The sequence below is a fragment of the Carlito syrichta genome, unplaced genomic scaffold, assembly GCF_000164805.1.
Source record: "Carlito syrichta isolate Samal-C Ts95f unplaced genomic scaffold, Tarsius_syrichta-2.0.1 Scaffold135687, whole genome shotgun sequence".
In the NCBI taxonomy this organism is placed as follows: domain Eukaryota; kingdom Metazoa; phylum Chordata; class Mammalia; order Primates; family Tarsiidae; genus Carlito; species Carlito syrichta.
In genome coordinates this window covers 351,362-376,048 of record NW_007079783.1, presented here as the reverse complement: position 1 = coordinate 376,048, position 24,687 = coordinate 351,362, and the positions used below count along the sequence as shown (strand labels likewise).

General features: G+C 41.2%; 1 protein-coding gene across 1 annotated transcript in view; it reads left to right on the top strand.

Annotated features, from left to right (window-relative positions):
- The window catches only part of FRAS1 (Fraser extracellular matrix complex subunit 1), a 195,434-nt gene that overhangs the window by 28,224 nt on the left and 142,523 nt on the right, over window positions 1-24,687 (top strand). Inside the window, exons 6-12 of the mRNA XM_021708269.1 lie at window positions 3,028-3,174; window positions 5,859-5,999; window positions 6,595-6,735; window positions 8,573-8,713; window positions 12,918-13,188; window positions 16,964-17,048; window positions 19,971-20,297. Of these exons, the coding sequence (XP_021563944.1) occupies window positions 3,028-3,174; window positions 5,859-5,999; window positions 6,595-6,735; window positions 8,573-8,713; window positions 12,918-13,188; window positions 16,964-17,048; window positions 19,971-20,297 (1,253 nt within the window). The remainder of the gene's footprint in view (window positions 1-3,027; window positions 3,175-5,858; window positions 6,000-6,594; window positions 6,736-8,572; window positions 8,714-12,917; window positions 13,189-16,963; window positions 17,049-19,970; window positions 20,298-24,687) is intronic.

The following is a 24,687-nucleotide window of genomic DNA, read 5'->3' as shown; positions in this document are numbered from 1 at the left end:
CCACACCAACAGGACCGCATCAGGACTGATACTTTTGGTGGCCTGAATATATCTAGATGGAGGCTGAGAATGAGGTCGGCCACTTGCTGACTGCCTTGGGGAGGGATGATAGAAAGGAGGGAACCAGACATGGTGGAAGCAACCTGCTCATCAGTGAGACACTGTTGCCTCCCTCCAAATCCTGTACTGAGTTTTCTAGCCTTTCAAGATACTCAACATGAATCCATTTATTTTAGAAGTCAGGAAAGAGGCTGAGTTATGCATCAAGGCTCCAAGGCAGAATGAAATACTGCACAAAAAGATTTAGGAGCACAGCAGCAGGCAGGAGCTTGAAGAAGTAAATCATATGAGACCCTCAGGTACCAGGGCAGGAAATTGGCCTCGACCCCAGGCTGAGGAACTGGCATTCTGCCTCACACTGCAGCTCCCTGTCAATTCAGTAGGTTCTGCTGACATTCAGGTTGCATGAGGACTCTTCAGCTTAAGACAATGTTAGTACCTTCAGTAACCGTAATACATTTTTCGTTACTATTAAGTCTTTAATTGACCAATAGTCCTGGATTCTTTTCTACAGAAACTGCTGTCTAAGTGGGTCTTCATCATCCAGTATTTGTACAGTAGGTTTCAGAACATAAATGCAGGGAATTCTGCTTACTTCTCTTGATTACTTTATTGAGGCTTATTGTTTCAGCTAGTTAAGGTAACTGAATTGTTGTTCTTTTAGCTGGTGAAGCTTACCTACATATGTTTCCTACATAGGGACATGTGGCATATCTAAATATTATTAGCCTGATGTATTTGTTTCTATTAAAATCATTAATAAAAATATTGATCAAGTAAGGAATTAAGACTTGATCGCTATAATTCTCTACTACAAACATTTTATTTATTTATTTATTTATTTATTTATTGCCAATTACAAAGATTTGCTGATCGCTTTTTGAATATGGTTTTCAACTATCTTCAAATCCATCTACAACTACAAGATCTCTCCTCATTTTTGTGTTTACAAGTTTATCTTTAGAATCTCTGTCAAACACTTTCCAACATGAAGATACACTATGCAAAGAAATCCTAGCAAGAAAGTTTAGTCTCATAGAAGCTTCTGATAGTTAAAATATTCCTTTCTTACTGTAATTTTTTTTTTTTTTTTGAGTCAGAGGCTCACTCTGTCACCCAGGCTGGAAGACAGTGGCACAATCAAAGCTTACCACAGCCTCAACCTCCTGGGCTCAGGCAGTCCTTCTGCCTCAGTCTCCCAAGTAGCTGAGACTACAGCCTTGTGCCACCATACCCGGTGTACTTTTTAAATTTTTTGTAGAGACAAAGTCCTGCTATGCTACCCAGTCTGGTCTTGAACTCCTGGGCTCAAGCAATCCTCCAGCCTCGGCCTTCCAAAGTGCTGGGATTACAGGCGTGAGCCACCACGCCCAGGCAAAATATTTTTCTAATTATCCCAAACAAAAAAGTAGACCTAGAGTTCTCCTAGGATCATAAATTATCAATCTATGTATTCTAATGGATATTGTATAGTCATTGCTTCTTTGTAGGTGATGCAATAGCACCTTATCTCTATTTTGCAGGGAGGTAACTTTCCTGCTCTATGCTACATGCTTTGATTTCATATGTATCTAAAACTCATTGGATTTCTCTCTAAGCTTTTCCTCTGACATGCTTAGAGAAGACTTCAGAATGGGGCAGAGATGCTGGTGTTTATATATAAGTCATGCTGTTAACTGACTTCTTTCATTTATGTAGCAAGTTTTACTAAACATCTACAATATGACAAATCAGCAGCGAGGTACTGGTGAACATTACAAGAAACAAAACAAACCTAGTCTTTACTTTCATGAAGTGTACAGCTTAAAGGACATAAATGTTAAACAAATAATCAGTTAAATAAGAAATTGTTATGCATGGCATGGAAAAAATGTATAAGATATTGTAATGGGAGGTGTGTTCTCAAATGGAGAGTCCGTAATGTTCTTTCAGAAGAAGAGACTGAAGAGTAAGATCTAAGGACTCAGAGATTATATTAAGAGAATTCTAATATGTACATTGGGATTGCCAAGTGGAGAAGGTGGAGGGAATGGTGGGGGCACAATATTTGTAGCAATGATGACTGGAGACTTTCCAGGATTGAAAAAAAGATATTGAGTTTGTAGGTGAACATATACTCTGAGCCTGAGTGGTGTGAGTAAAACAAGTCGCTCTGGTGGATACATGGAGCACAGCTTGCATGGGGATCAGACTGGAAATAGTGAAGCCAGTGAGGAGGCTCTGATAGTCCAGCACGGGTGGTGATGACTTGGAGGTGTTAGCATCTGTGGGTATGGGGGAAGCAAAAAGTTTTGAGAGTTGTATTGAGGAGTTTGAATAAATAGGATCCAGCAAGTAATTGGATGTGGAGTCAGAGAAAGGAAGGTGTCAGCATAGACTCCAGGGATAGCATGAACAACTGAAGAGATTGAGAAATGAAGGAAGTTGGAAGCATGGCCAGACTGGGAGAGCCTGAGTACGTGGCTGGCTGCTGAGAAGTATAACTAAGCAAGTCAGTTAACCAGTTCACTTCTAAGTCCTTTGCATCTTAAAATACAGGACTTCCCAAGCTTCACAATACTGTTGGTGCCTGATTTGCATGTTGGCATTCCACAAAAATCTGAATGTACATCATAAACTATAGGGAGGTTGGTCCCTTAAGAAGTAAGTTTCAAGTTCTGAACTATAATTACAGAGATCTTAGGGTAAGTATAGATTCTGTTGTTGAATCATAGGGCGATTTAAATGTGGGATTTCCATTCTTGGGTTTATAATTTATCTTCTTTGGAAAACCAGATTCCTCTTTTTTATTTTAATACATAAAACTCATATTTTCTGTGTCTGTCGCTCCCAGAGGAGGGCTGGGAGCCGTGATGAGAGAACAGGTTGGAGCCTGCCTGGTTCCTGGGCAACAGCTGTCAGGGTCTGATCAGTGCTTGGTATTTGCAATTGTAATCATCTGGCCACTTTCTTTTCCTGTCTGCTCAGCTTGCAGTCCACACTGTGGGAGCTGCGATTCCCAGGCCAGCTGCACTTCCTGCCGAGAGCCCAGTAGGGTCCTGCTCTTTGGGGACTGCCAGTATGAGCATTGCGCCCCGCAGCACTACCTTGACTTCTCCACCAACATGTGCAAAGGTGAGGCTCTTCCTGAACTGTGGAGGGGTGCTTTCACTCAGGGATACCACTTCCTACAGATACCTCATCCTCCGCCTTGGGAAAATACCATTCATCATATGCTTGAACTTTCTCTAATGATAGCAAGAATCATGCATCTATGTATGCATTCATTTATTCATTCCTTTATTTATTCATTTATTAAGCAGAATTTTTTGAGTGCCTACTGTGTGCCAGACATTGTGCCGGGTTTTGGTAACGAGACTAAAGGTGGCACACAAGAAATGCTCAGGTTGTATTTGGCCCATAGATATGTTTTGCTTGGCCCACCTAATGTTTCAATGCTTTAAAATCTTTAATGATTTCTTATTTAAATATCAGAAGATTTCACATGCAAAAATTGAGATTTTTCAGATATATATATTTTTAAATCAGAAGATCTAGCGATGTTGGATTTGTATCCCCACAGTGTGATAGTAGGTTGGAACTGTGTGGCTGTTGTCCCTGCTGGATGGAGCATGATCTCTTCAGCTCACCATAGTCTCCACCCTTCCCTATTCTGTCATGCCAGGCCTATTTTGAAGATATACATTACCTCCCTGGGTTGTAGATGTTTGCATTTACAACTCTAGATTGCTAGACTCTCAGCTTACAGAGTTGTGTCTGATTTGTTCATCTCTGCTTGACATGCATAAATGAATAAAGACACAGTCCCTGTCCTCAAGGAGTTTACAAGGAGATGCTGTCAAAACCCATGTGCCTTTTTCCTTACTCTCCAGTAGATGGAATTCCTGGGGCTTACGCTCTTGGAATGGCAGTGCTCAGCAAGGGTGAAACAGAAGTAAAGGACAGGTTTTGCTTGACCCTATCCATCTCCCCTCCTCATCCCAACCTCCTTCCACATTTACCTCCATCCCTCTGACTCTAGCATGGACGCTAGAGTAGGATATAGAGGTCAGACATCTGTTGTGTAAGCGCATCTGTTGTGTAAGCGCAGGATGCTTTAAAGCTGCATGAAGTTGCCCACTTTCCATTCCAAGAAATTCTTCTCGGTTGTCAACTTAGGTGGTCTGCTGGGCTCCACGACCACAGAAACTTTTCTGTTTTTTTTCTTCTAACCAGTGGCTGTCAGTTTGCGGTGAAAAACAAGATGATCACAAATCCTCCCTGTTGTAAATGATTTCATAACTATGCTGGCAGTTTCCAAGGCTCTGTTTTAGTTCTTTTCCCTCAGGACTGATTCAGCCAAATAAATGAATGGGATTAACTTTATAAATCTTCTTGGAAGCATGTGTACTGTCTTGCACATTTACCTGCATTTCAGGGACTTAGAAATACCATATTGAGGAGAGAAAAGGTGATTAACGAGCGCTTTCTGCAGCTTCTTAGTGGGGAGGGAGGTGGGATGAGGCGGCCCTGAATGGAGATGCTTCTCTAAGAAAAACAGTTTAGCTGCAAATATTTATTGAACTGTTACTGTGTGCTAGGCTCTGTGTTAAATTCTTTGCCTTCATGATTTCATTTAGTCTTCACAATACCCTTATGAAATGGGTAGTTTTCTCATCCCTGTTTTACAGATGGAAAAACTGAGACTCAAAACGTTTAAGGAAAGAATGAAGGATAATGCAGATAAAGGGCAGCAAAGCCTTGACTTGAATACAGCCTTGCCTTAACTTCAAAACCCATGCACTTAACCATGCTACCCTGACCCATCTTCCATGCACAGAGGGCCTCCCGGCCAGCTTTAACACTGGCTCTCAAACATAAATTGTCTGCCTGCATCATAATTGCCTGCACCATTAAAAACAATAGCAAGAACAATTATAATAATCATAAAAACCAAAACAACAATACCAGTAGCAACATGTTTTACTGAGTCCCGACCCCTGAGATTCTGATGTGGTAGGTCTGACTTTGAGCCTGACAATCTGTGTTTCTAACAACCCCTTGGATTATCTGGGTGCACATCCAAGGTTAGACCCTAGTAGCACACATGCTCCTTGAGGGAAGGGTCTACATCTTTCCCCACCCTCTTCAGTGACATGTATTCCATGCGTGCCTCTTGAGCAAATGAACATGCAAACAAGTCAGTTCTACTGCCCTAAGTGAGACCTTCTACTCTTCCAGTAAGCCCTTTCTTCCTGGACAGTTCCTTCATGCCCCGTTTAGCTCTGACAGCCTTGGTTCTTTCTGTCATGTTGGTCAGATCCTGGTGTTATAGAGACTGAAAGTCATGCAATTGGTGTCCTTGGTGGTGGCAGATGGCTCCTAGTTGAGCCTCTGACATCCCTTTACCTACTGAGTATTTGGAGGAGGTTGGGATTAGGTTTGTGGGGCAAGTTGGCCACTCCTTATGGCAGGATTTTTATGGAGACTTGGCGTACCACCTGGTGAAGAACTCTAGACCCTGAGGACTGAGGCCAGGCAAGTCTGGCTCTTCTGCTGCCGGCTGACAAGCAGGCTCTGCACAAGCATGGCATGTTCCTTGTGTGTGCCCACGTCTAACACAACGAGGAAGCACTTAAGCCTCAGAGAAGTGCTTGGGGCCACTACAGGCAGAGGCCTCGTGTGCGCCCACTTATCTGACATCACCTGCGCTGTCCTTATTTTAATCCCTGCAACGGCAGACAGTGTCCTCATAAATCAGGCTCAGAGACCGAGGGTGGACAGGAAAGGCACTGGCCTGATGCAGACTTTCCTTTCAGAATGTGACTGGAGTTGCAATGCGTGCCACGGGCCTCTGAGCACAGACTGCTTGCAATGCATGGATGGCTACGTCCTGCAGGATGGGACATGTGTGGAGCAGTGCTCGCCGGCGTTCTACCGGGACTCAGGCCTCTGCAAGAGTGAGTGTCTGGAGGTCTCATTTGGGCTGGCCACCTCTGAGTTGCACACATGGGAGGACCATGTTATTCCACCTGCCCCTGAAGCCCTCTGTATACCATACACCTCACCATTACTCCCTCTGGCCTCAATTCAATACCATGAAATCTTCAGACCTGAAATTCCCACCAAAAGTGCACAGACAGCATCCCAAGGAGCATTTCTGGGAGACTAACTTGGTGAGTCAGGAAAGATGGACACTTTAGTAAAACAGTACTAACAGCCAAAGAGCAGTTAATAATAATAATTGATAATATCTGTCAATTATTTCATGGTTTACTGGTGGTGTCCACTATTTAATCTGACTTCATCTAGGGTGGTGGGTGGGACAGTATTTCCACTCCAATTTTATAGAGAAGAACATGGAGGCTCAGAGAGGTAGAGTGACTAACCCTAAGTCACCCAGCTGTTGAGTATCGTAGTCACAACCAGAACCCTGCCTCCTCGACCCCTCACATAGTGCTTTGCAGTGCTTCAGGCTATACTGCTGCCTTCCCACAAGGGTCTGGAGTCCCTCTGAAAGCCACGCACAGATTCCTGTTGATTTTTGTCTTGCAGGCTGTGGCAACCACTGTCTCCAGTGCCAGGGACCCCATGAGTGCACCCGCTGTGAAGGGCCGTTTCTCCTCCTGGAAGCCCAGTGTGTCCAGGAATGTGAAAAGGGGTACTTTGCAGATCACGCAAAGCACAGATGCACTGGTAACTTGGGGACTGTGCTGAATATTCTGGAAAGAAGTGGGGGTACCAAGTTCATCATGTGTACTGACTCTCTGGTTTAACTAGGTGTGTCTGAATTGGAAGCAGAATGAAAACCCAGGGAGTGTGGCCAAAGTAATGACAGTTCCTCATGTGTATCTGCCATATGTCAGTTAATAGGATATAGGAATGCCGGCCAATAATTTTCTTGCACAAGTCAATATTATCCCTAAAGGTCTTTATGGAAACAAAGCCAATCTTTTATGGAATGTAAAGCTTATATTGAACTACAGTGAGGGATCCATTAAGAGTGGGTCAACCCTATTGATATGGACTTAGAATTTTCAGTGTGTAGACTAAATCACCCATGACTTTGATATCAGCATAATGCCCTTGAGGGAGTAGTGTTTTGGGGGACAATTTAGTGAGACACAGGAGCTTTTATTAAACTCAGTTTAAACCCAACGTCTTAATCTCCTTGTCCACTGGATTATCTAAGAGTTTCCTCAGTTTGTTCTCATCATTTTTATCAAATCTTGGTTCTTTGTGCTCCACTCTGAAGAATACCTGGCATTTAATAATAATGCTATTAACCAGGCATAGCATTTTACATTTCACCAAATTTTCCCTACCTACATGATCTATCTCATTTAATAGTCACAGTGACTTGGTATAATATGGCAGATACTATGAATTCTGTTTCACAAGTTTTAAAAAAAGAGAGAGAGACCTTAAACGTTAATCAAGGCAACATAAGATTAGAAATTAAACCTAATTTTTCTGATTCTAATTCCAGGCCTTTTAAACTTTGCTATGCACTCTCTCTGTAACAAAATCTCAACTAAGAAGGCAAAAAAGTAGGCAGTAAACAGTCAATTCATAAAAGATTATTAACTTGACCCAAAGAAATAATCCTATGATCCTTTGAATAGCTGACTCTCCTCATGCATTTAAAATACTACTACTAGGCCTGGTGCTGTGGCTCACTCCTATAATCCCAGTACTTTGGGAGGCCGAGGTGAGAGTATTGCCTGAGTCCACGGATTCAAGAACAGCCTGGGCAACTTGGTGAGACCTCATCTCTATAATAAATCAAAAAGTTAGCTCGGCATGGTGGTGCATGCCCATGGTTCCAGCTACTTAGAAGGCTGAGGCGGAAGGATCACCTGATCCCAGCAGGTTGAGGCTGCCGTGGCCAAGAGCGTGCCACTACACTCCAGCCTGGGTGACAGAGTGAGATTCCAACTCAAAAAAATTTAATTAATAAATAAATAAAAACATTACTGCTGCCACCACCAACAACAATAAGAGATACAGTGATAGAGGTAGAGCACTCAAGCCCTTTCTGTGTGCCAGACACGACTCCAGTCTTTTCATACTATAATACAGGTCATCCTCCCAATAACTGTCTGCTTTAGGAGTTATTACTATCTCCATTTTTGAGACAAGAAAATTATGGCACAGATTGTTAATAGAACATACCCAAGGTCAACAGCTGGTAAGTGATGGAATGGTATCCAAAAAAACCCTGTGTTCTTAGGCCCTGTAAAGTCCTCCCTTACAAGCTGGTTTTAAATAGTGCATCTACGTGCAGCACTTTTAGATTGCATTGTGTCAAGCACAGAGCATTCCTCCCTATTTGATTTCCTTCTGATGGTAGATCGGCTCCCATGAACTTCTGTGGGGAAACTGGTGGAATTTCCTCTTGTTGCAGTGGGGGATCATTTGTTATTTGCCCTCTAACTCCTCTGGTGTCAATCCCTTTATGCCTCTGTTCCTGGCTGTCCCTGCTGGGTGTCTGTGCCTCAACTGTGCCTCATTTAGTATGTCTTCTTGGCAGCCTGTCCTCAGGGGTGCTTGCAGTGCAGCCAGAGGGACCGCTGTCACCTCTGTGACCACGGGTTCTTTCTGAAGAGTGGCATTTGTGTTTTCAACTGTGTTCCTGGTTTCTCTGCCCACTCCTCTAATGAAACCTGTGTTGGTAAGTGTTTTTCCCTGGAGGTTGGTGAATTTACTAGTAATGTCTCTGTACAAAGGCTGAGTTTGCGAGTTTGACGAATTCATGGTATAAAATGTAACATTTCTGGTCTGGGAAAACCACTGGTGCTGCTAAGGAATGAGGAGCTTTTTATACAAGCAGAAATTGGAGAATTGGGAAAACTCAACTTCTGTATCTTTGGAAGGGAAAGAAGCAGTCTGTGCCTGAAAAGTCATAGCTATGAGATAAGAAATTTGGCATAAAACTTAACTGTGTTCCTGAACTACAGCCACGCTATAGAAAATTTCACGTATATAGTCATGTGTCATGAGGTTATGGGGACACATTCTGAGAAGTGCATTATCAGGCAGTGTTGTCATTGTGCAAACATCTTAGAGAGTACTTACAGAAAGCTAGATGGTGTAGCCTACTACACACCTCGACCATATGGTATAGCCTGTAGTTCCTAGGGCACAAACCTGTATCGCATATTAGTGTCCTAAATACTCTGGATAGTTGTAACACAATGGTAAGTATTTGTATAGCTAAACATATCATATTTGTATAGCTAAACACAGAAAAGGTACAGTAAAAACACAATAGTATAATCTTATAGGCCCACCATTATTTGTGTGGTCTATTATTGATTGGAACATTATTATGCAGTACGTGACTATTTATATATATAATTTATTTAAATTTGTATGAACATATAGTGCTAATTATACCAAGGGGCAGTGATGCATCCTTTGTGAAAACAGTAGAGATACATTACAAATAAATAACCAATAACATGCGGAGCCTGCCTCATGTGGCTCACTTGTCTCAAGTGAATGGATTCCAAGCCACCTTGCTTGCCATTAAGAAGGTAGCATGCTAAAGGAGAATAGCTGGTCTCTCCCAACTCACTCGTGGAGACTCTATCTTAAACAAGGAGAAGCGAATTTAAATTTAGTCTTGGGCCAGGCTCGGTGGCTCAGCCTGTAATCCCGCGCCTTTGGGAGGCTGAGGTGAGTGGATTGCCTGAGCCCACGGGTTCAAGACTCGCCTGGGCAGCGAGACCTCGTCTCTACAATAAATCAAAAAATCAGCTGGGCATGGTAGCGCATGCCTGTAATTCCAGCTACTTGGAAGGCTGAGGTGGAAGGATCGCCGGAGCCCAGCAGGTGAGGCTGCGGTGGCCGGGAGCGGCCACTGCACTCCAGTCTGGGCGACCGAGTGAGACTCCAACTCAAAAAAAAAACAAAAAAAAAATTTTAGTCTTAGTCAGGCACGGTGGCTCATGCCTGTAATCCCAGTATTTCAGGAGGCTGTGGCAGAAAGATTTCCCAAGCCCAGGGATTTGTGACCAGCTTGGGCAACTTGGTGAGACCTCGTCTCTACAGTAAGTCAGAAAAACTAGCTGGGCATGGTGTTGTATGACTGTAGTTCCAGCCACTTGGAAGGCAAAGCTGGAAGTATTGCCTGAGCACAGCAGGTCAAGGCTGTGATAGCCGTGACTGTGTCACTGCACTCCAGCCTGGGCAAGAGGGTGAGAATCCAACTCAAAAACAAAAAAATAAAAATTAATTAATTAATTAAGTCTTAATTTTGAACCCCAAAAGTTTTGTAGATGAACAAAGCTTAGGAGTTATGTGACTGAAAGTTCCCTTGGCTTTTGAGTGTCATTCCTCAATACCATGAGGCATTTTTAACATCCACGGTCAATCAGATTTTCTATCTCTGTATTTCTGGTCTTTAAAGATATTAAAACTTTCATATGGGAAGAAGTATCTCTGGCTTATTTTATTGGGATCCTTCTGGAAACTCCAAGTACTTGAGAGTCAGCTTACTCCTTGGGGGACATAATGCAAGTCAAGTTGTAAAAATGAATTGACTTTCCTTAGAGTAGAAGTAGTCCCACTGAAATGTGGCCTTTCCAGACCATCCTGTCTGACCTAGTTGTAGACGGGAACACTACCAGTTAAAGCCCAAGTGGAGCAACTTCCAGGAGACAGAATGAATTCTACATCATGGAAGAAAATATTTATGTATCCAGACATTTCATCCAGACAGAGATTGTAAAATCTTAAGGCAGAGTATGTATATATCCCATGAATTCTGAAGGTGAGCCACTGATAATTCTCCTTCATTGTAGATTACCTGACGCTGCTCCAGGAAACGGTGTCAGACACTTGCCTATTTTCTTGCCTCCAGTGAGTCTGATGTAGCAGGTGTATCAAGACAGGACTGTGGTTCTCAAAGTTGGGCCTGTTACGCCTACCTGGGAAGTTTGTGAAAAACCTGAGGTCCCACCCAGAACATCCAAGTCAGAAACTCTGGTAGTGAAGCCCAAATTTTGATATTGTTATAAAGATCCATATATTATTCTTTATTATTATTATTGAGATGTAATTCACATACAATAAAATTCATCCTTTAAGCATACAATTCACTGTTTTTTACTATATTCACAGAGTTGTGTGACTGTCACCACTAATTCAAAACATTTTTGTCGCACTAAAAAGAAGCAACATAACCGTTATCAGTTTCTGCCCATTCTCCCCCTATGCCAGCCCCTAGCAACCACTAATGTACATCTGTCTTTATGGGTTTGTTTATTCTAGGCATTTCATATAAATGGAATCATGCAATTTTTGGCAATTTTTGTCTGGATTCTTTTACCTAGCATAATATTTTCATTCATGTTGTAGCATGCATCAGCATATCCTTCCTTTATCTTTTATGGATGAATAATATTATGTTATATGGATATGCCAGTTTTATTCATCCATTCATCAGTGGTAGGCCATTTGAGTTGTTTTCACTTTTTGGCTATTATAAGTAATGCTGCTATGAACATTTGCATACAAGTTTTTTTGGGCAAATGTTTTCAAGTCTCTTGGGTATATCCCTAGGAGGAATTGCTGGGCCATATGCTAACTCCACATTTAAGTGTTTGAGGAACTACCCAACTGGTTTCCCAGGTGACTGCACCATCTTGCACAACCATCAGTGATGCCTGAGGTTCGGATGTCTCCACATCCTCACTAACACCATTGTCTCTCCTTGGTGGAAGGGAAGTTATACCTTCTGTGTTTTGCTTCATTTCCCTGATGGCTCATGATGCGCATCGGTTTACGTGTTTATTGGCCTTGTGTTTATCTTCTCTGGAGAAATACCTATTAAAATTCGATGCCCATTTTAAAATTGGGTTATTTGTCTTTTGCTGTTCAGTTATAGGAGTTCTTTACATATTCTGGAGACAAGTCCTTTTTTTAGGTATGGGATTTGCAAGTATTTTCTCCCATTTGTGGGCAGGCTTTTCACTTTCTTGCGGACGTTCTTTGAAACACAAAGTTTTTAATTTTGATGATGTGCAATTTATCTATTTTTTCTTCTATCACTGGTGCTTTTTGGGTCATGTCTAAGATAATATTGCATAATGTAACATCACAAAAATTTACTCTTGCATTTTCTTCTAAGGGCTTTTAGTTTAACTCTTACATTCAAGTCCTATGTTATTGTCATGTGCATCCAGGTTGACAACCAGTGGGAGGCTTACAGTATACAGCAGCCCAGAACTTCATCTGTGTAGCTCGGAGTTAACATTCTGAGCCCAATTCTTTAAAAAGAACATAATAAAAGAACAGAGCATGGGGGTTGGCCAAAGGAAAATGGGACTGCCTGCAGGTGGGGAGCACTTTGGAGCCTGAGACCGGCAGGATAGTAGGACATACCTGACAGATGAGGTCCTGAAGACAGGGACTGGTTTCAGGTTAGGAGTTGTTTTCTCACCTATCTGTTTTTAAAAGAAGAATGTGGCCGTTAGACTTTGGTTTTGGTGAAGAATTGGGAGTGGCCTACTCCAGTTATCAGCATGACTTCCAAGCTCCATATCTTCTACATGGTAGACATGTCAAAGAGCAGGAGCAGGTGATTTATACCTGAGAAGCCCCCAGTGTGAGGAAAAGAGAGGTCATACTTACTCCTCAGGGATACTGAGGCACCCTGGAGTGAACAGATGTTCTTCTGTAATAGTGTTATCAATAATGCTTTACACTAAGGCACACTTTTATATACTGAATCCGAGTCTGTTTTTTGCTTTATATTTTCTCTCTGGAAACTTGAAGGAGGTGGTCTAAAAAATAAATTAAACAAAGATAGAGGGAAAAAATTACCTGATTAGTGAATGTATCAAGCTTGACCTTAGACTCATGTTTTCCAGGCAAAATACACACCCCCAGTCTTCATGTGAATGGCTCCCTGACCCTCCCAATCGGCTCCATGAAGCCTCTGGACTTCTCCCTCCTGAATGTCCAAGACCAGGATGGCAGGGATGAAGACCTCCTGTTTCATATTGTGAGCACGCCCACCAATGGCCAGCTGGTGCTCTTGAGAAATGGAAAAGAGGTTCAGCTGGAGAAGGCTGGCCATTTTAGTTGGAAAGATGTGAACGAGAAGAAAGTGCGTTTTGTGCACAGCAAAGAAAGGCTCAGGTGACTCGGCATTCTCTGTTTTCCTCCTGCTCCTCCTCATCATTGCCTCCTTCCACCCTCCTCTTTCTTCCCCAGCAGCTCTCCCCTGGAAGGATCGATACTGCACAAGCCCAAGGCTCTCATCTTTTTCATCATCCCCCTTACTCAGAGCGTGTGCTTCTTTCTGGGAGATGCATTTTCATCTTCTCTCATGATCAGGGATCATTCTCTGGTGCTATGGGAAAAGTCCTAGTACCGTTACTCAGATTTTTGGCCCAGCAGAAACAAAAGTGGATACATCCTCTGATGCTATAGCTGCTGCTTCTGCATCAGGGCAATCCACTGGGAGTAGGGCAGGTGAGGAGAGAGTGTGTGCTCTTCAAGGTGTGGCATGGGTCCCAGGATCCAGAGTTGGAAGGAAACTCAGAGTCACAGCTAACTTTTTATCATCCACATGATAGGATTAATTGTGGTAGGTTTTAAGCCTGATCCAATTCTCCCCGATGCTAAGCACACTTCTGGCTGTCTCCCCTTCTGCTGACATGTGCTTCAGGAATTCAATTTAATGTTAATGCTAATCCAAGCAAGTATCACTATATAATTAGTAGGGACATTTATCAAACAGAAATGAGAGAATGCATCCCAAAGATTAGCTTATTAGACTATTCTTCACCCTATGCCGCTTCATTAGTGTGATAATTCGGCATAGACTACATGCATAAACAAGAAATTGAAACCATTGCACAATGAACTACATTTTCTACTGTAAACCCTAAACTTCAGAGTTGTTTTATTTGTCTGTTTTTGAGTTGGGGGCCTCACTCTGTCACCCAGGCTGGAGTGCAGTGGCACGATCAAGGCTCACCAGAGCCTTGACTTTCTGGGATCAGGTGATTCTTCTGCTTCAGCCTCCCAAGTAGCTGGAACTACAGGCATGTACCATCATGCCTGGCTAATTTTTTTATTTATTTGTAGAGATGAGGTCTCGCTATGTTGCCCAGGCTTGTCTTAAACTTATGGGCTCAAGTGATCCTCCTGCACTGGCTTTCCAAAGTGCTGGGATTACAGGTGTGAGCCACTGCGTTCAGCCTGCTTGTTTTTTGAATTTTGGGCTAGGAGATTGGTGGAGAGAAGAGTTCGTGGCCCTTTTTTCTATTGCAGTTTAGAGCTGATGATGCCAGTAACCTCAGAAGACCATAACATAGGGATAAGAACAACTAACATTTATTGAGTGCTAACTTTGAGACAGGCATCCTATTAAGCACTTCGCATGGATCACGTATATCGTGTTCTTAGACTACAGATAAGAAAACTGAGCATATACGTAACCTTGCCCAAGATTTCACAATCTGAGTGCAAAGCTGAGACCCCAAAACAAGACTCATGCCTTTAGCCACAATGATTTCTGCCCCCTAACATACTAGGGTAAGGGGGCAAGCTTTCATTCTCAAGTGGTCAAAGATCATCACACAGAGAAGTACTGCTGCAGGGATGGAGTTTAAAATTCTGGTATCTGATGCCATAGACTCATTCTTTAAATTCCTACTGTATCTCTTGCATTCATTTTTGCTACAAGAATTGTTCCTGAGTACCTTCATTGTATACACACACACACACACACACACACACACACAGACACAGACACACACACACACACACACAGCTGCACACCTCTGTGTCTATATACATTTGTCTTGGAATCACTTGTGAAAAGTGTAAAGCTTCGCTGATAACCAAAGTCAACGCTCTCATCTGTTTAACTTCTTTACCCTCTTATCACCTGTTTTCTTGCAGAATCTAGAGCTCTGCACCTCTAAACAGGACAAAGAATGATGGTTTAGGAAATCCTCACAGTACTCTTTTTGAGGTACTCATTTTAATACTAGAAATCTAACAAAAGAATGAGAGAAATAGTGAAATTAGGTTGATAAAAACTCATGAAAAAAAGGAGATTATTTAAGTCTCTGAATATTACAAAACAAAAGGGCCACCTGCCATACAAGTGTGTGCTTTGTTTTGTGTCCATGAAAACAATAACCCTGATTTTTTAGGATTGGAATTCTTTAGGACTGGATTCCTTTGGGCTTAGAAAGCTCCTGTGGGGTACCCATGCATGTAGTTGTAGGACTGTGATAAGCCAGCATTGTTTCCATGCTGAATGCTGTCAGAGAAACCTCAGGGGCACCAAAACCTGTGTTTTCCTGTGTGGTTGGCAGTAGCCATCCCTCTGTTCACTCTGTTGCTTCCAGTACTGCATTCTCCTAAAGCCTAGAGGTGGTGGTAGAGAGGGGCAGGACCCAGATGGGGCAGGACATGAGGGACTGTGGGAGTGGGGGAAGGCAAGAATACCTTTTTTAAATATTAGATTTACTGAGGGGTAATTTGCATTCAATAAAATTTCCTATTTTAGAGTATATTGTTCTATGAGTGTTGAGTATATACAGTCTTGTAGTCTAGAACAAACACAGTCAAGATATAAAACAGTTCCCTTACTGAAAAGTCTCCTTTTACTAGTTGTCTCCTTCTCCCAGCCTCTGGTAACCACTGATTTTCTTTTTATCCCTTTAGTTTCACCCTTTTTAAAATGTCATGTGAATGGAATAAAAAAATATGCAATCTTTTGCTTCTGGCTTTTGCCATAATGCTTTTGAGATTAATCCACATTCTTTTATGTATAAATAATTTCAAGGATACCTTTTAACAAACCTTTAAAACAGTGGTCCCTATTAGTCGACTAAAATTTTAAAATTCCCATAATGCATTAGTCACACATTTTACCAGTCAACAGTGAGTTCTGTGCTTGGTTAGACTTTGAAGGTGGGCAACTCTTGCCTTCCCTTCTAACAGTCTCTGATGCTGCTGGAACAACACTTTTTGTAGGAAGTAAGAACCGCAACAAAAGGTAAGTTTTATTATTAATTTGGACTCTCTGGTTGCAGGTAATGGATGTAAACTTGAGCTAGATTAAATAAAATCTTAAGGCTTGTTATAACATCGCAGGGGTTACTCGGATCTCTAAGACATCAAGGACAGTTGTACTGCAGGAAAAGTTCAGAAGCCAGTATTGGGAATGGGAAGCAAGACTTAGTCTCCTCTCATCTCTGTGTCTCTTTGCTCATAGCTTTCACTCTCTCCTTTCTTGAAGACAGGCTTGTTCCATATTCTCATCAATTCGTAGACTCTGCTTGCCCCATAGTTGAATACTGAGACCAACTGCTGGCTATCAGGTCATTTCCAAGTTTCCAGGGAAGACTCTGCCATCTTTCCCTGGTCTTATCCACAGTGTGTCTGTGTGGCTGGGACATGAGAAGGTGGACAAGCATGCCATATAGACACTGCAATTGTAATTGGGGACCCAGTCACAATAACCAGGCAGGAGTATTGGAGAGGGTTTCCTGGAAAGAGAAAATCACTGGGAATTGGCCGAAGACTATACAAGATCCTTTTTTATTCTTCAATTTTACCATTAACCTATAATACATTATTAACCTGTCTTGGTCTCACAACTAACTTTTCAGCCTTTTATATATTCAGTTTAGAAAAATAGGAAGCAAAGTGATTACATAATTATTATTGTTATTATATAATGAGATCTGAGCCCACATAGAATTTTTACCTTTATCTCACTATGTTCATCTTTATCTGATAGTTTTTATTTACAATGTAGATATATATTGTTGTAATGGTTTGATCCAAATTCTTACCTTACACATACCCTACCATTTATAATTCTTATCTTTTTAAAGACTAATGTAATGATTGTATTTTCTCATTCCTTTCTTTGGGACTTCTTTAGGAAAGGTTACTTTTTCCTGAAAATTAGTGACCAGCAGTTCTTCTCTGAGCCACAGCTGATCAACATACAAGCATTTTCAACACAGGTAACAAAAATGCCAAGCAAGTAATAATTTCACATGCCTATTAATTCTCAAGCACAAGTCAAGGTTTCGTACAGTGTTAGCAAAAATGATTGACCTAAATTAATCTTGTCTTAATTTTCTCATGAAATGCCACTGGAGTAATTTTTAGGACTTTTGGGTAATAAGAGCAGCAAACACAATTCCTAATACATGTGTAGTACCCTTCTTAGTGTTTCACATAAGTAACTCAGTTATTCTTCATGCCAACATTATAATTTATAGATGAGGAAATTAAGACACAGGAAAGTTAATTAATTTGACTATAGTGATATAGCTAATAAAAAGAGTCAAGATCCGTGGCTAGTAAATCTGGCTATAGGGTTCTAAACCATTACATTATGGTACCTTACTTTACTGAATCTGATCCTAGTCCTACAGAATAATTAGGAGCTGTTCAGTTATTTTTTTATTTTTTATTTGTTTTGAGTTGGAGTCTCACTCAGTCGCCCAGACTGGAGTGCAGTGGCCACTCCCGGCCACCGCAGCCTCGACCTGCTGGGCTCCGGCAATGCTTCCGCCTCAGTCTTCCGAGTAGCTGGAACTACAGGCGCACGCTACCACGCCCGGCTAATTTTTTGATTTATTGTAGAGATGAGGTCTCGCCAAGTTGCCCAGGTGGGTCTCGAACCCGTGAGCTCAGGCAATTCACCCACCTCGGCCTCCCAAAGCGCGGGATTACAGGCTGAGCCACCGAGCCTGGCTGGCTGTTCAGTTATTAAGGCTGTCCTTATTCTTAGGTAAATGATTTTGTGTTATCTAAATATTTCCCTCTTGAGTGTGTGAAATTTGCAGCAGTTAGAGGACCTTACTAAGAATCTACATAAATGAGGTGCCAGTGTGGTCATCAGCTGAGCCCAAATGTAAGGAAGTCATGACAGATGCTGTAAAACTCAGTGTGGGGGCCTTCAGACTCACCTCTCATCATTCATTTCTGTCAAGTTGTGCTTATGGTTCCAGAATATATATCATGGCAGGTGCTCAGAGAACTGGGCTTCAGGGATTGAACAGCTGAAATGTGCAAGAGAATAGGGAAATAGATATATTCATAAGTTATGAAAAGCAAGAGACGGTACCCCTCCCCACTCCCTGAACCAAGACTACCCAAATATTCAGGCCTATGTATTATGTTAGTCACGATTCAAGGAAGAGCACTAGATGATTGTTTTTAAACTACTATTTTTATATCTTTGGTCCAAAAATGAAAAGACCATGGATCACAGATAATAACATGGATGTTCAAGTGACTGCCAAATGGTGTTAATAACCCATTTCAGCTCTTCTTAAAGGTATAATCACATAAGGAATAACTTGGAGTTTAAAATGATTAGAAATTGATCCTAAGTTAATTTCATCTTCTGAGTGGAAAAAGTGAAAACACTTGGTTTTAATTAAAGCTAAAACATGTGATCTCTGTAAATATAGACCAGAGAACCACATGCAGTTGTAGGACTTACTAGCTTAGATGTTTCTCAGTTTACACTCAGGAGTTCTGTCTTTTTCTTTGGGTTAATTTAGTTACTCCAGTGAAAGACATAGGTAGGTGTTGGCAAGTCTTCCTAATCTGAAATGGTGAGTCTCCATGGTTCCCTGAGCTTGCTTGCCCATAATCAAGTGGTAGACAATGAGGGCATTTTTTAACTTTATTACATGAGAAACTTGCATCATTTTAACTTTTTAAAAATGAAATGTTAGCATTTTAACTAATTTTTGTTTCTTTAAATTTCTGAGATCCTTTAAAATGGGCTTGTGCCTCCTTGAGACTCCCTCATGTGAGTCAAATTAGTCTTTTCCATTTTGGGATTTTGACTTCTCCTTTGAACTTTGCTCTTTCAGAATATAAGGTGTCTTTTGTTCCCTTATACAGAATCACAGCTTTAGAATTCTCTCTTGGGAATTCTGAGGAGTAGCCATCATCTGATTTCCCACTATGTGATTATAATGATGCATTAGTTAGACATGACTTTAATAGAGATTGTAATTTTCAGGAGGCCAGGATGGTGCTTGAGTAGTTTTAAAAGAATGCCATTTGGATTAAAGAAGGCAGTGTGTTGTTGAGAAAAATCCTAGATGGTTCAACTTCAAATGTTATTTAAAAAAAAAAAAAAACCTGAGATAATGTTTCCTTTGGCATCTTGCCTCGAATTTGTGTGTGTGTGTAGTTTTTTTTTTTTTTTTTCTCTTTTTTTGTTGTGGTTCATTAGCTTTTATTTTTATGAAGGAACATTTTATCTGCTCATTCTGGTTTACAGGAAGAAACCTGGCAATCCTAAGGAGAGTTTATTAACTTTACTCTGTTAGCAGTGCTGCATGAATCACCCAGGTGGTTGCCTTGCTCACCTATAGCATGATCTTGTCAGGTTTCATGGCCTGAGTTGGGGTGGGGCTCTATCAAGATTTGACAAGAGAACCTGAAGAATATTACTGGGAAGAACCAGAAATAGTATGAATTCAGAGGGTAGAAGTATCCTAGTCTGAGTCAGCATACTGTAACATGGCCTGGAGTGAAGTGCTTGCCTCCCAAATACAAGTCCGAAAATTCCATACCTCTTGTTAGTCTCTCCTGAGATATAGTATAGGTTGAGATAGCAGAGAAATTAGAGATTTAAAAGGAAACAGCTCTCGTAAATTCCCTCTCATCATGTCTTAAAGTGATTTGAGACACCTCTAGCATTCAGAGGTGTGAAGTACCTTCAGCTACTGTGATGCTGGGACTGGCCACAGCTCTAACAAATGCCTTCACCATGGAACAGTTTGGCACTTTGCTAAAGCACCTAGGGTGTACTTAAAAGCATAGAAATAACACTCAGGTCTCAAGTGCACTGGATTTTCTGCTCCTTTTCCATGAAACAACTCTTCTTCCTCTCCTTCCCTTCAACTCGACAGGCCCCCTATGTGCTGAGAAACGAGGTCCTCCACATCAGCAGAGGAGAGAGGGGAACCATCACCACCCAGCTGCTTGACATTCGAGATGATGACAACCCTCAGGATGTAGTCATCGAAGTGCTTGATCCTCCACGTCATGGCCAGTTGCTTCAAACACTTCAGTCCCCAGCAGGCCCTGTCTATCGGTTCCAGCTGGATGAACTCTCTAGGGGCCTGCTCCACTATGCCCACGATGGCTCGGACAGCACGTCTGATGATGCAGTCTTGCAGGCTAGTGATGGATACTCCTTCCAAAATATACTTCTCCATGTGAAGACTGTGCCTGAGGTAGGTGTCATTCCTAGAGGTACAGTTGCCTTGCACCTAGATGTGATGTTCTACTGACAATGTTATTTTACATTACTCAGAGTTAAGATATGAATAGTTGTTAATTTATTCACACATAGCCTATTATTTATGTGCTTATTAGGCACCTGTTATAATGGGAGCAGTATAAGTTTTGTTAGGAGCGCCCTTGATCTGAAAGAGCTATCCCCATGTTCTGTACAAAATGGAATGCTTTAGAACCTTTTTTGTTTACTTATCAGCCATAAAAATGTGTTCTTACCCACTTATTCCATGCCTGAGCATAATCTTAAGAATCAGGGTATCCTGCCTGTTGTTGTCTGCCCTTCCAAGACAGTTCATGAATTGTGAAGTTCATAGTCAGGTAATCTTAATGTATAAAATGGGGTGAGGTCAGCCCTTCTGTTTGCCTAATGAAGTAGGATGAGCAAACTCTTTTGCTAATCACAGAAATCTCTGATCTAGGGAGTGAGAGCCAAGTAGAGAACATTGTGGCTCTGTCTGAGTCATTGACAGGCCAACTTTTTATGTTTTTGTCATATCCACAAATGCCTGTACTAGTATCTACTTAATAATTTTCTTTGAATCAACTTAGTCTTATTGTGGCCTCATTCTAATAAATGATACTTGCCAAATCATGGGCTTAATATAGAATTATACTTTTTTCTAAAATATTAAAATTAATATAATATTTTTTCTAAAATCTTAAAACTAACACATTTTTATGTTTGTTACTACATAAAATGTTTTAGGGTACTAAAAATGAAATGGCTATCACACTTTAGGAAATACTGTGCTCACCTATGCTAGACCAAGGAGACCTATTAAAAATACTTTCAAAACCTGTTATTTCATTGGATCAAAAATGACTCTTTCTCCTAGTAGTAGAGGGGGAAACAAATTTTTTTAAGCTTTCTATTTCAAATATCCCTGCTCACTGAGGCATCCTTAATGGTTTGCTAGAGAGACTGAATTGCTGAGGACAGTTTAAAATCACTCAACACTTTCTCATCAGTGATCACTCAAAATTTGTGATTGATCCTCGTGAAGGTGGAGAGCTGATTCTTGTATGGTCTGCTTGCTAATTTCTCAGTTTCCCGTCTCATTATTTTCAGCTGCTGAAAACAGTGATGGTGGCATGAGAGAGATGGGAGTAGAGATTCTGATGATGAGCTCGAGTTGGCAGATTGCTACCTTGCCATTCATCCTAATTATCACCCTCCAGCAACTGCCCTTGGAGATGAGGTTTAGTTCTGGGGAGATGAAGTCTAGAGAGACACAGAAAGTGTTCATGCCTTCTTCTTGGTTTCTTTCCAGACATTGTTATGGGATTTCAGTGCAGCCCCAGCAACTGCTTTTCCTATTTTGGTTTCCATCTCCATGTTTGGAGCTCAGCTCAATATACTGCACAGTCATATCTGCATGCTCAACTGAAGAATTGGCTATTCAATGAAATCAATCATGTACATCTACTAGAAGCCATAAAAGTTGTGGGGAATGGCCCAAGACTAAAAGGCATTTTTAGGATTTTAGCCACTTGAACTACCAAAGCAAAACAAAGAAAAATGAAATGTTTATTCATAAATAAGGTCATGCAGTTGTCTTTGTTTGACTCCTTAATGGTGAGTTTAGTCACCCCTCCTCCTTCCCCTTCTCATCCTTTCATCTTCTAATGTGCTGTGCTTTTCTACCTATGAGGCAAACTGTGACTGGCTCTGAGCCCTTGAGTTTGAATTAGTGAAACAGTGACCGGAGCCTCAGCATCCTTCAGGATGTGATAATGACAAATGACTGTAATATTGGTAATATTATACAAATATATGCTATTTTTTCCTTTTAGGGAATTCACAATGCTATCCCTTATATCCATTCTACTGATCTTTCCAATGTCTTGGTGAAGAAGGTTAAACAAGAGGCTATGAGACCTTACTTTTTCTGATGAAAATTTTACTATGGGTGGAAAGTTTCTTTTTTGTTTTTAACATTTAATAGGCACTAAAACTTAATGTGAATTATTCCATTTGATCTTCACAGTCATTCTATGATGTCTGTACAATTATGATCTCTAATTTCCCACAGAGGAAAGTGAAGCACAAAGAGGTTTAAAATTATCATTTTCATGAAAGTATTTAGTGCTGGAGCCATGATTTCATCTCAAATGTGTCTGCCTCTTACACTTACCCATGAGACTTTTCATTGCAGCCTGTATTTTTCAATGTTTTAGTCACATATATTCTTATTCCCTCAACATGTAGACTGGAGATAGTAATTTAGTTGATTTCTCAACGTTCTATATAAGAAGGCTGGCACCAAGCCTCCTGTCATCTTTCCTCTGAACTTACCACAGCTTGTTAAAAGTGAGGCTATTTATACCTGTAAGTCTACTGGGACCAAGTAGAAAAAAAGGCCTCAACTTTTATGACTTCCAGTAGATGTGTAGTCAGTCATGATTGATTTCATTCTAATAGCCAATTCTTCAGTTGAGCATGCACATTCTTACCTTGTGGCTACCTAGTGTTAAATCTGGAGTGAGGTCAACTGTTGACTGATGTCTAGCTGGTGGTATAAATGGAATGGCCAAGTGGCTTTGGTTTAATTCCTGGTGAGTGGGCATACAAATTAATTCTAATGTTATTCAACAGAAGAGTTAACCTGTCAAGGTAGATAGAAAGGGATAGAAAAAGGAACCTTTGTGAGAACAGGGACTATTCCAGCTTTCCTCTCTTGAGCAGGGCACATGATGGGAGGTCAGCACATTTTTGCTGGATGAGTGGATTGTGGAAGGATGCAATGGCTTGAGTGAAGCTGCTGCTGGTGTTCCTATCTTCCAATCCATCTCTTGTGTCAGATAAGAAGCCCTCAGGGCACCTCTGTGGATGCTGGGATGGCCCATCTGGAACCAGGTAGAGGAGCTGTCAGTTCAAACCTTGATCTTCAAGTTCTACATCACTTCCCCCAAACTTACATTTTTATCCTTCTCCTGGCAGTGAATAATCTTGACTGCCATTTCCAGACTTGCACTGAGTTGCTGGGGAGAAAATAGAACCAGGGCTGAAGTTGCATCATGTTCTGTTGAGAGAAGGAGGCAAAAGAAATAAAAAAGGATTAAAAAGTAATAGAGGATGCTCTGCTGAAAAGGCTTTCATTAATTGGGTGGATTACCAAACCCAAGCCTGCTAGCAATATGATTCAAAAGCAATTTGACATCTAATAAGGTCTAAAATGTGGGCAGGGAAAAGCCATGCTTATTGGTGGACTTTTCTCTCTGCTGAGCTTTCAAGGAATTGCCTTCTTTTTCATTAATTAAGGTGCCTCTGGAAATCATGACTTTTTTCCACTCTAGTAATAAATCTGATGATCCTTCTGACCTTCTTTGTTGTTCTTTGAGCAGTTATTTTCTGCAGTTGGGTAAAGCTTTAATGTTAAAAACCCTCAAGTGCTATGAACTTGATGGAAAATTCTATTGCTAAGAGTCCTCTCCAACTGTTTATCTGTGGTAAGGCCCATGTATAGATAAGAAACCCTGTTGTGTTTTTCTTCAATTTCATTAATGCCTTCTTTTCAGGTTGTTTTGCAAGGACACAGTTAGTTTAATAACAGTGACATTTATGAGAATTACAAATAACAATGGTACAAAAATGTTTATTTTTTGTAAATGTTTGTCTCATAAGTATACCAATCCTTGCCATATGTCAGGATTTCACCTTTTGGGAGGTTTGCTTAGCTTGTTCAATTCAGAGTCTCATAAGTTGCAGACTCAGAAAATGGGTGAAAATGTCATGTGTGTGTGTGTGTGTGTGTGTGTGTGCGTGTGTGTGTGATGAAATCTACATACAGCAGAGGTTCTATATTCTTGACCTGAGCTATCTGGCTTTTGAGGCTCATACACACGTTGTCAAGCACAGAAACAGTCCAATTCTCTCTCCCTCTTTCTTTATGTTTATATCCATACATTTTAGCTTATATTCATCCACCATCCCACATGCTCCTAAAGTTGAAAGTGTCCTACAACATTAAATTTTAATACCCAGTGAGAGTACATACCTGGGGAAGAGACAATCCTGTACCTCCCCACAGGAGATCTGCCTGACCATAAGAGAGTTCCGGGGGTTGGGGGGAGGGGAATGCAGCCCCGCCCACCTCCACTGCCCCTCCTCCTTCCCTGCTTCATTTTTTGAGGAGAGAGTGAAAGAGGTAGCTCTGTAGGAGAGACCTGATTAGAGGAACAATTACAGAGCCTGCCTCAAGAGGGCAGATTTGTTTTTTATTTTAGGTTTTTTTTTTTAATTTAAAATTTTGTTATTGTTTTTGGTTTTTTGTTTGTTTGTTTTTTGAGTTGGAGTCTCACTGTCACCCAGACTGGAGTGCAGTG